General features: G+C 40.7%; 1 protein-coding gene across 1 annotated transcript; it reads left to right on the forward strand.

Annotated features, from left to right (window-relative positions):
- Nucleotides 1-10,214: 10,214 nt before the first annotated feature.
- LOC147891787 (plastocyanin-like) lies at nt 10,215-10,970 on the forward strand. The gene has a single exon (XM_087388888.1). The coding sequence runs from the start codon at nt 10,254-10,256 to the stop codon at nt 10,722-10,724; it is 471 nt and encodes a 156-aa protein (XP_087245014.1). The 5' UTR covers nt 10,215-10,253; the 3' UTR covers nt 10,725-10,970.
- The last annotated feature ends 1,365 nt before the right edge of the window (nt 10,971-12,335 follow it).

Consider the following 12,335-nt stretch of genomic DNA (forward strand, 5'->3'; position numbering starts at 1 on the left):
AGTGCTTGTTCTCAGATAGATTCACTGTAGGGACAAAGCCAACATTTTCATGTTGCGTTAAGAACATGCCTCCCCACCATTGACTAACATAAATGTCCCAAAAGGCCATCCACACTTGGAGGATAGTCAATTCACCTTACTTCACATGGGTAGGAGACCAAAACTTTCTAATCCTATTTTTCCATTCATCTGCTGCGGCATTTGTGGTTGCGTTTCTCCAACTTCGGCATAATGATTTGTGTTCCTCTTGAAAGTGGGAGGTAATGCAGCATCTTGTGTGATCAACCATACTCATTTCCCAATGGAAAATACAAGTTCTCTCCTTTCCCTCCATTCTATTTTTCGGCCCTCCATTGTACATAGTCCTTACAGCCAACCAATTTGAACCAGCACTATCTGTCATAAACCCTCAAAATTCTGGTTTCTCAAATCCATTTTGCAACATTTGCTCATTTAACATGTGCCAAAATTGCACCTGTGCATCTGTGTTTTGTACTTTAAACTCGCATGTAGCAATTAATGGTCAATAGCTCATGTATATATGGGTCATATACATGAGTAGCCATAGTGGCCCACCCTTTAACATGTTGTATGTGATCAAAATGCACCCACATTTGACCAAGATTTCCCCCAGGTCTCATTCTATTAACAAGATCTACTCCAGAGGCAGGGCCTATAGAGGACATTTTAAAAATATGAGGTTGACTCTTATCTTGTAGTTGGCCAGGAAACAATATACTTCGCAGGAAAGGATAAGTACATCTCTTCTTCAAGGCTAGGATTGCATCCAAGCCTCCATCACCAATGGAAGAATTCTTTCTTGCACTAGCAGTAAGAAGACCACCAACTCTGCCAATTGCACTAGTGGATCAATCCAGATGGTCCTATATGTCCAATATGCCATGATCCTTTTGATAGTAGCACTAGATGGTACACACTTTCATGTGAGCATAGCTATCATTTGGCATGCTTGGCAAATTATTTGAAGGTAATAAGTGCATGTGTCTTATGCAATACACGCATATCAAAGGATTTGTATCATGTGTTGGGTATATCTGAGACTTATAATTCAAATCCCCAAATTAGAGACATTTGAATAGGCCGTCCTATGGATCATAATTTCATACCTTATGTTGTGGATGGTGTGAGCATGGGTTATATCTCTCCTTGAGATTTCAATAAATCAAATCTATTATTTGACTTTATACAACTTTGATATGACAATATTATTTCCTTTATAATGTGATTTTGTAATCATTTGTAGCAAAATTCATGTCTTGTGGTTAAGATTTGCTATAAATTTAATGATGATGGTCTTTATGTATGGAATTTATTGCAATGTGGAAATCCATGAAAGAAAAAGAAAGCATCATTTCAAAAATATTATCATTGGTGATAAAATCTCTTTCCAATGAGCAAGCTTGTGCAATTATTGCCAATGCATAGTCCTCTCTCAAATCAAATATTACCTAAATGTCACTAAGATGAACTTACTCAACATTGTCAATAAGGAAAGAAGGCTACCCGGGTATATAACATTACTATACATTTGGCTTTTGTATATAACCACGCATAATATTCTCTAATGTATACTAATAAAATTTGAAACCGAATACAAAATAAAGTAGGAAATAAAAAGAGAGTTTACAAAGCCATGTCACAATGTATCAATATTATTTATGTTCTTTTTACATAATGTGAACTCTAAATCAAATTTTATTTGCATGCACACTCAATAATCAAATATTGCTACATTTTGAAAAGGCTGATTTTTTATTATTTAATTACATACGAGATATCTAAAGTCAATATCATGTTGTTGAAATGTGTTTTCAAGTAGGGTACATTCCAATTCAAATTGAAGTACCTTATGGTACCCCAAAAGGTCTCTTATGGTATCCCACAAAGTCCCTCGGGGACCCTTAAATGTATATTATGGCATCGAAAAAGTCCCTTGTGGGATCTTGAAATTTCTTATGAGACCTCGAAAAGTCCCTTGTGGTCCCCCTAAAAGTCGCCTATGCTACCTAAAATATTCCCTTGTGGTACCCTAAAAAATTCATTATGGTACTCCAAAAGTCCCTTATGGTACCCAAAAGTTATCTTATAGTACCTAGAAAGGCCCATGTGTCAACCTACAAAGCACCTCTTGGTACCTCTTCAATATACCTGATTGTACCTTTTTATCTTGTGCCCCAACATACCATCAAAGGACCAAAGTACATTGTAATCCTAAAAAGTTCCTTGTGGTACCCCCAGATGTTCCTTATGGTACCTTAAAAATTACTTACGATATCTTGAAAATTCCCTCATGGTACCCTAGAGACTCCCTTATGGTACCCCAAAAAGTCCCTTGTGGTACCTTGAAAGTTCCTTGTGGTATTCGAAAAAGTCCCCTATGGTAATCTACAAATAACCTCCTGGTACCACTTCAAGGTACTAGATTGTACCTTTTGATATACCTTATAGAATCAAAGTACCCCTACATACCATCTAAAGTACATTGTAAAAGTCAAAGTACCCCAAGGTATGTTGAACTAAAAGTACCATATTGTACCTTTGAAGTACCTTATGAAACCAAAAGTACCCCAAGGTACTATCCAAACAACCCTAGGGTATGGCATTAGCTGGTCAACCGGTCATCCAAATTAAATTCCTAAAATTTATAGAGAATTTTATTGAAAAAATTTAATAGTTTTTAATTCCCATCGATTTAATCCCCTGGCCAATCCCTTCTTGTCTAAGTGATTTATGAAGGTCAGCCAAGATTTGATTTTTGAATGAGGAATGAGGGACCAAATAGACTCTATCCAAGTACCATAGCAATCCATTCCTTAAGACATATTGTGGATAGTCCACATTGAGGGTCCTGAAGTGCCATGAAAATATCAGCAGATTCTGAATGCTCCATATATTCCTCTTGGATGTCATGGATCCAATCCTTATAGAGAGAAGTGATTGCATAACATTGACAAGACCAGACAAAGCATCAGCTATACCACATTATCTTTGCTCTTCTTATACTCAATGTCAAATTCATATCCTTGCACAAATGCTAACCATCTCCTTTGTCTTAGGGTAAGAGTACTTTGTGATAGGAAATACCTCAAGGATCTATGATCAGTTTTGACCTTGAAGTGCTTGCCATATAGGTGATGGTGCCATTTCTTAATAGCATGAACAATGGCAAGCATCTCCTTATCATGAGTAGGAAAAATAATCTCCTTGTCACTCAACTTCATACTCTCAAAGGCAATAAATCCATGACCTTGTTTTAGAACAGCCCCTATGGCCAACCTCAATAAAGAAAGGCTTTGAAAAATCTGGTCATGTCAAGGTAGGTGCTGAAGTAACAGCTTCCTTGATATCATTGAAAGCTTCTTGGGTAGATGGACTCCATGGGAAGGCTCCCTTCTTGAGCAAATCTGTTAAAATTGTAGCCTCGAGACTGCAGCTCTCTTGGCATAATGCCTAATTAATCTTCTGTAGAAAGAAGTCAAACCAAGAAAACCCCTTAACTGAGTGAGATTTGAAGATGTTGGACATTGCTTTACCACTTGCACTTTTGTTCGATCTAATGAGATACCCTCAGGTGAGATGATGTGACCCAAGTACTCCACCCTTTGCACCATGAAAGAACACTTAGAAGGTTTGGCATATAGCTGGTGCAGCCTGAGAATCTCCAAAACCTTAGCAAAATGCTGCAAATGCTCTTCCTTACTCTTGCTATGTATGAGTATATCATCAAAGAGCACAAGTGAAAACTTGAAGAAATAAGGACCCAAGATTTGGTTAATCAAGTACTGAAAAGTAGTAGGGCATTAGTGAGCCCAAAGGGCATAACTTTGAACTCATAATAACCTCTTTCAGTTCTAAATGCAGTTTTACTCTCATCTCACTCCTTGATCCTTATCTGGTGATACTCTGACTTGAGGTCTATCTTTGAGAAGTATTTGGCTCCCTTAAGCTCATCCACTCTAGGGAGCTAGGAAACCTATTTTTAATTGTCATTTTGTTTAACTTCCTATAGTCAATACACATTCTGAAAGTTCCATCCTTCTTCTTAACCACTAGAATAGGAGAAGCAAATGGGGATTGACTATGGTTAATAAAGCCCTTATCCATTAATTCTTGAATTTGTTTAACCACTCCATCTTTTTCTGCCTTTGACAGCCTGTAGGGAGCTTTCTTGATAGGTTTAGCCCCTTCCTCCAAGTGAATGGCATGATCCACTTCCCTTTTTGGTGGTAGACCAAATGGGGGTTCCCTAAATATGTCCCTATATTGCTGTAGCAAATCCAGCATGTCAATATCTTCAACTTTGAAGTCCTTGCCAGATTTTTGAGTGCTTTTAGCTTCAAGCTTAAGTGCAAATAGACTTACCTCTTTCTTCAAGACTCTCCTAATCTTTTTAGCCAGTGACCAACTGTAACTTTTGAGGATGAATTCCAAATAAACAAACTTTCTTATCCCATTAGATTGGAAAGTCACTATCATCCCTTTGAGATCCATGGTGAACTTACCTAGTGTTCCGAGCCAATCACAGCCAATAATGACATCTATAGGACTAAGACTTAACGCCAGTAAATCCAGAGTACTAGAGTATTCAGAAGAGATCTTAATATCCACATCTTTGCAAATCCTTTGGCTGGTAGTGTAGGCTCCATCACCCACTTCCACGTTCAAACTATGAGGTAATTCACCACTTGGGAGCTTAAGTGATTGAATAGACCAGGAATTTATACTTCCTATGTCCACAAGTACATAGACATCTATGCCTTGAAGTTGCAAAGTTGACTCTAAAAGTAGCCCAATTAGTATCCCATGCCACTTCTTCATCACTAACAGTTACATTGCCTTCACCTTCTCTTTTGGTTTCATAGCAATCAAAAGTTTCCTTGAGATGATAGGACTTATGCCCATTCCTTGCTGCAGTTTCATCTCTAACTGATTGGGTAGCAAATGGTAGTAAATTCCATGTCCTAGAGCTGTCCATGGCTCTCAAGTCACCATGATTGAGACCCCCAGGATTGAAGACAAAGTTCTCATCCTCTATCTCATCATCCCTTGGAACTTCTTGACCACAATCATGGTACTCTTCAAGTTCCTCACACTCCTTCTCAGATTCTGAAACCTTAATGATCATGCTCAACTTACTGAGGCTAACTTTTCCTTGCATGATTTGTTGTGGTCAACACTCCACTTTTCTCCACACCTAAAGCATAGTCCCTTCTTTCTCCTCTCATCCATTAGAGATTGGGGAAACTATTTTTGAACCTCCCTCTTGCCCTTGTCAAGGTGTAGATATCTTCCATCAGCTTTGGACTCTTTGGCAACATGATTAGTCTTTGAAGCATTGACAGAGCGATATCTTGGAATTGTTCTACCTAGTACACCATAAGCTCAGGCTGGTTGAGAAGGCTTATAACCCATTTGAAATTTATGTTCATCCGTAGGATTCCTCACACCACAAGAGAGGCATGGACTTTCAGCTCCATGGGCCGGCTAGCCATTGCTAGGGAAAGTCCTTCTTTGGATTGGGTCAATCACAGAAGAGTATAAACTCCAATTTGTATTAATGATCAAAGGTAGTTGGAAGTACAATTGAAGCTCCTTTTATATTATTGGAAAGTGGGCCAGCAACATTAAATGCTTATGGGAGAATTCCAAAGGGCTGCCACATCTGGTAAGTGGACACACATAAGCATGGATTTTATCATAGGATTGCCCAGAATAGCAAAGGGATGGAAGAGTATTTTGGTGGTGGTGGATAGAATGACCAAGAGAGCTCACTTTATTCCTACCAAGACCACTTATTCTTCCTCACAAGTGGCCAATCAGTTTGTGGAGTATATCTTCAAGTTGCATGGCCTTCCACAGGAGATTGTGAGTGATAGGGATGTAAAATTCATGAGTAGTTTTTGGAAAGAATTATTCTCTCAAATTGGAACAAATTTGACCCAAGTACAACATATCATCCCCAAACAGATGGCCAATCAAAGAGAGTAAATAAGTGGGTAGAGGAATACTTGAGACACTTTTTCTTTGAGACACAAAAGTCTTGGGATACATGGTTGTGTTTAGCAGATTTTGCTACAATTCCACCCAGCACACCTCTATTGGCATGTCACATTTTGAAGCATTATATAAATGCCAACTCCACCATCAAAGACCAGATTTTGTTAAATCAGCATGCAAAGGATGACGTGGACAGAATGCAAGCCATCCTACAGCTGGCCAAGGATAACCTTCTCAAAGCAGAAGCTAGGATGAAAGAAAATGCAGATAAGAAGAGGAGGAATGTGGAATTTAAGGAGGGAGATTGAGTTTATCTTAGGCTGCACCCTCATAGGTATGCTTCCTTAAGGGGCAATACTAATAATAAGTTAGCTCACAGGTTCTATGGCCCATTTCAGATCCTTAAGAAGGTGGGAGACTTAGCCTATAAACGCAGCTTACCCCAGCCACAGCCAAGATTCATAATGTATTTCATGTTTCCATACCCAAGAGGTATGTGGGCCCATCCATTCTAGTTGCAGCAAATTTGCCTCCAATGGATGAATCAAGTCAAATTGAGTATATTCCAGAAAAGATCTTGGGCTATAGAGACAAGGTGCTCAGAAATAAAGTCATGGTGGAGTATCTCATCAAATGGAAAGATCTACTTGAGGAGGAGCAGCTAGAGAACATTTTGTAGGAGCATCCACATCTCGTGGATTGAGTCTATGCCTACTTGCTCATACCAGGCTGGAATATTCCTACCCTTATTTTCATTTTCAGTTGTACTATTTGTCTTCATTTTGAGGGCAAAATTTCTGTAAGCAAGGGGGGATTGTAACAGTAGTTACTTCCAGCTTAGTAGTTAATTCCATTTTAGTAGGAAACTACTACTTTCTTTTGTAAATGCTACTTTAAATAAGGCAATGCCATGTGGCAACCCTTTGGAATTATTCGATAAGCATTTAATGTTGTTGGCCCACTTTCCAATAATATAAAAGGGGCTTCAGCTGTACTTCCAACTACGTTTGATCATTAATACAAACGAGTATTTAGACCCGTCTATGACGAGTTTGGGTCCCATTTTTATGAGAAGGCAGGCGGTTATTTTCACGTGAAAGGGAATAGCAAGGAGAGGAGAGGAGAGGAGTGCAAGGAGAGGAGCTATATGAGATATCCATCGCTTGCAAGGCACTCCTTCGCGATTGCTCCGGATAATCTCAAACATATTGAGAGACTCCTCGATGATCACAAAGACAATTACCCATCAAGCTTGCCTAATCTACAATTGCTACTTATCTATCTCGTAATTAAATATGCATCCTCACCTTCTAAAATCATTTAGAGCCTCATCATCACTGTATATCAATGGATATTGCTTTTGTAATTGCGATTTGTAATCACGACTACACCCTGCCACTCTATATTCGATGTAGCATATTATACCAACTGTGGGCCCCCATTCAAGCAAACTCGAGCTTCGACTCCAAACAACTTTCATTAATTGGCAATCGCAAGCATTATTAACATTGACATTTAATTTCATAAATTGTCAATCTCAAGCACACCTTAACATTCAGATTTGTTTGATGAAGGTGAAGGCATATGCAGGTGCTCGAAATGAAGGCATATGAAATTGTCAATCTCAAGCACACCTTAACATTCGAATTTGTTCGATGAAGCTGAAGGCATATGGTAAGAAAAAATGCATTTTGCTTGGACCTTCAACTCCATCATAGATTTTGACCTTTTGTGCTTTAAATTTGTAACCTCCGTTGATATGCACCATTCAGACCGCTCATCAAGCATGTGTAGTTGCTATCATCTGCTGACCATCTCTCCATTATGAATTAGAAATTGGTCTTCAGAGATGCGCCTTCTTATCTTGCAATTGTCAGTTTAGCACTGGAATGCCAAGATGCCTATTCAATGTGCAGTGTGAATCAATAGGATATAAGGTTTGCATCTTGCAATCTCATATCTGATTGTGAATCCATCGAAATCTCAGAAGCATTGCTTGCTCCTGTAGATCAAGACCTCATGTCTGATTGTGAATCTATCAAAATCTCAAGAGCATTTCTTCCTCCTATAGTCTACTTCAAAATCTTTCGTTTTTTTTTCAAGAAAACTTTAAAATCCTTCTTTATGATCACATGTGCCTCAAATTCTATCAATTTGTGTAGTCCCATTCAATAATCTAGATTGCCATTTTTACAATATCTACCTGTTCAAAGCATGCATACTTTGTGAAGCGGAGCTTCTAGATTCCAATACTTTGTGCACTTTTTGGCCTTGTCTGATTTGCAGGGGCCACATTCTGGTGCGTTAGTGGGGATGACATGGTCCCCTGCCTTGAGATCCTCAATGCCTTCACCCAAACTTTTGACCATAATTTTGGGCAAAGCGTCCATGAGAGAATTCGTCTGGGGATAGATATAGGCGCCCACAAATGACTTTGAAAATGGAAGAGTCTGAGAGTCCTCAGCCACAACCACATGCTCTGTCGGCTTTCGTTTTGACTGCAGATTCTAGACACGGATCATTGGTCTAATGATCGAATTAACCGGTTTTAAATACATTACAGCTGTGGTCATCCTCATGATGCGGGACCGACTGTGGCTTCAACATCTTCGGGTTAAACAGGATTGGGATTCACCATTCAACGAGGTAACCTCTATTATTTTTCGATCGAAACACCCAAGCATGCGGAAGGCATCCATATATTTATCTATATGTGTTTCTTCCATTAAAGAAGGATGATGGAGAAGCCAAGTATGTTGTAGTTCTTCGTTCTATTGGGGAGGGAGGAGATGAGGCAGCTGGAGGTGGAAGATGGAGGAACGAAGGAGGTGGAAGATCAAGATGATGGGGGAAGATAGAAGGTCGAGCGTCTACGTAGAAGGTCAAGCATCTACTGTAGCATGAAGAGGAGCAGAGGAGGAAAATCAAGATGAGGGGCTCGAAGTTAGAAGTTCAATCACCATATTCACCAAGCTTTTGGAAGCAGTTCATAGCATTGTATGTAGACAAAGCCGACTAGATGAGTGGGAAGGTTAAGGATCGTGCGAAGGTGTTTCCTTTGCCAAATATCCAAAACTCAGTCGTGACTCAAGTTGAGGAAGGCTTCCAATTGGTCGATATCCCCAGTAGCATGCAAATGGTTTTTCCATAGTAGCACCTGCAATAGTGCAGCAATATCGATCAGCCAAGCATCAGATCAAAGGTCGATTATGGGCTCCAATGTTGACAATAGCAGCAGCTATTGTCTTTTTGATTTCAAGAAATGCAGCCTCCTAGAGTTGCAAATTCATCCTTGCGAAAACATCAGCAGTAGTCTTGACGATGTGGCGCAAGAAAATGAGCAATGACCTTATCGGTGTTTGTTTTTTTTTTCCTGCCTCAAAGGCAACTTTAGTAATGAAACTCGTCTTCAAGAAGTGATATTACACTGTCACTAAACTAGCAGAGAAGCATAAAAAGATAGAGGGACTAAGACACTCTCACAAGAGAGGGCATGGACTTTCAACTCCATGGGCCGGCTAGCCATTGCTAGGAAAAGTCCTTGGGATTGGGTCAATCACCAAAAGAGAGTAAACTCCCATCTTTCTTATATCCCTTATTTTAGGAATTGAGTTGTCAAACGAGGGGCTAGCCATGTGTCATTCATTGGATGAATGTGGATGAATGTGGATCAATGTGCATCGATCAATGTGGGAAGTTAAAAAAGCTGATCAATATAATAGTAAAAATGGCCCTCATAATCGTCAGTGCACCTCTGCCTCCTTCGTTTCCTCCGTCAATGAATTTTCCCTATTCCTACAACACCTAAAGCATGAAAGAGAGGTTCATCTGCACCATCTCCTCCCTTTTTCAGCCTGTGTTATACAGATGGTAAGATAGTAGTGTTTTATTTGTGCACTCTCATTGAGTTCAAGCTAATTCGCATAAGAAGAGCAGGTTTAAACAACGGCGAAACTCATCATCGTGAGCTTTCTTTTCTATGATTTCTCGTGGGAAAGGCCGCCCCCAAGGAGGCCCTCATGCAAAACGAACACCGTAGAGAAGGAACAAACACCCACAGAAACAACCCAAAAATGTTGAGTTAATCCAGGAAGCCCCAACAACTACCGAGCGGTGTCGTGGGGATCGTGGGCGGGAAAGGAGTCCGCCCTTCCCTGCGTGCGTCCATCGTGAGTGTGTAATGAAAAACGAAGAGGAACAAAAACACCCACAGAAGAAGAAACTGCCCAACAGAAATGTTGACTGAATCCATGGCACTGTTGCCAACAACCACCACCACAACCTGGAAGAAGCCCCCTGTCTCTGCACCCCCAACAACACTGCTCCCCCCTCGCACCTTCGCCTTGCCTCGCCTCCTTCCTTTCTCAGTATCTCTTGCCGTTTTGCTTTCTTCCCACCCTGCCCTCTCTTCTACCACCATCAAAATGGGTGCCGACGATGGATCCCTCGTCTTTTCCCCCCCCTCCATCTCTGTTCCTGCCGGTGAGACAGTCGTCTTCCTCAACAATAAAGGTTTCCCGCATAACGTCATCTTTGAGAAAGACGGTGTCCCTGACGGTGTCCCCGTCGAGAAGATCTCTCATGAAGATTATATGAACGACCCGGGAGAGCAGTTTGTTGTGGTTTTCAAAGAAAATGGGACTTACAGATTCTTTTGCGAGCCCCATCGAGCAGCAGGGATGCTTGGTGAGATTACGGTGACTTGATCTCCGTAGGCGTCCCCAGCTGTGCAGGCTGTTACAGCTACTTGCATTCCATGTTTTCCCATTTCATTTCCCTTTTATTCCATTGTACTATGTCATGTAACATTCTGCGTCTTTTAAAACGCTATCCCAAGAGGTTGCCACAATTGAGTAACGACTTATCAATGGGAGGGGAAACGCTGGGCTTGAGAACCTATCCATAGGGAGTGAACATGACGTTTGGAAAAGTGAATGGAAACGTTACATGCGTTTTTATCAGGTTATTCTCTTACTGTCTTACACCTATCGATCTGCTAGGCAAATTGCTCGTTTTTTAATTGGACGTGGCATACTATGTATTCAACCGAGTGTTGCATCTATCAGAATTCAATTGCACATATAATTGGAAGATTTGCCAGAAACATGGCTTAAGTTCAAGCGTGGCTTTCCATTGTTAAAGTTAACTCAGCTTAATATGTGTATTTAGTGCAGCTGGTCGCTGCACGTCTTGCTGAATTCCTGTTCACACAGCACTAAAGTAGAAAGCTGGTGGTGGGAAGGGATGTAACTGCTTGTAGTTACCGAACTCATATTTATTTGTCAGACTATTAAGTAGAAAGCTGATGGTAGGAGGTTGTAATTTGTGCAAATGGCACTCAGAACGCAAGTTCTCAAAGATATGCTTTTCTTTTGCAAGAAATGGCAGAGGGTGCTGCTTAAGTTCCAAACAGGGCTTCTCTCTTCAGTGGATCCAGGAGTTTCCATGATTTGGAGCTAGTTTTATACAGTGCTTTCGCTCTATTTTTGGATTTCCATTGACAATGTGAGCTGTCTTGTGCAGGAGGATTAGTGTCAAGTGCATGACCTTCCTCTCTCTCTCTCTCTCTCTCTCTCTCTCTCTCTCTTCCTTCTCAAAAATATTGTAGATCTCTTGCCATTGTACGGATGGATTTCAGCATCGTTTTCTGGACAAAGGCCTTTCAGAGTTTGGCCAAACAGAGATGGAGAGACTAATCAATGCTGAGCTCAGAAAGGCATAGGTGTTTTCCTACTTGATGAGAGAGTTCTACCAAGCTCCCTCTGCAGCTTTGACATACCTGGTGACCTTACTCTTGTATGCCACAAGCATGCAAATTTACTTTTGTAACCTTTTCAGATATTTGCACCTGAATGCTTCTAAATTATGCAATGAAAGCTTGAATTGAAAACTAGAGACGAAGAGAGCAAGACACTGCATTGGCTTAAAGTGGTTCATCCAGGCAAGGAGTCTAATTGGGGAACTGAAGGCACAATGATTTTGGGAAGTGCATGCCCATAATGGCTGCTAGCAATTCGTGATGGCTGTGTGTGTCTTTGTCTTGCCTGCTGCTCTTAAGCTATGTGTTTGGAAACAGTGCTGACTCTTGAGTGTATGGACTTCTAGGGCTGAGGGACACCCCCTGCTGCTGTAATCCAACCCTGATCTTTCTTACCAGTCGGATTTGCCTGGCTGCTGGGCTCCTTGTAGGTCATCTGATTGGCTGTCGTTGTGATATAGTGTGTGGGTTGCTGTAAATACCATGCAGACTGTAATGGCCTTTCTCCTCCTGATACATTCCGGTCTCAACAAATCATTCAGAGGCATCCAAGACACTC

This window comes from Dipteris shenzhenensis, chromosome 17 (genome assembly GCF_047967505.1).
Source record: "Dipteris shenzhenensis isolate YYH24624 ecotype China chromosome 17, Dip_SZ_1.0, whole genome shotgun sequence".
In the NCBI taxonomy this organism is placed as follows: domain Eukaryota; kingdom Viridiplantae; phylum Streptophyta; class Polypodiopsida; order Gleicheniales; family Dipteridaceae; genus Dipteris; species Dipteris shenzhenensis.

What these genes read in the sequence shown, in the direction of transcription:
- LOC147891787 (XM_087388888.1), top strand. Translation starts at nt 10,254, where the DNA reads ATGTTGACTGAATCCATGGCACTGTTGCCAACAACCACCACCACAACC.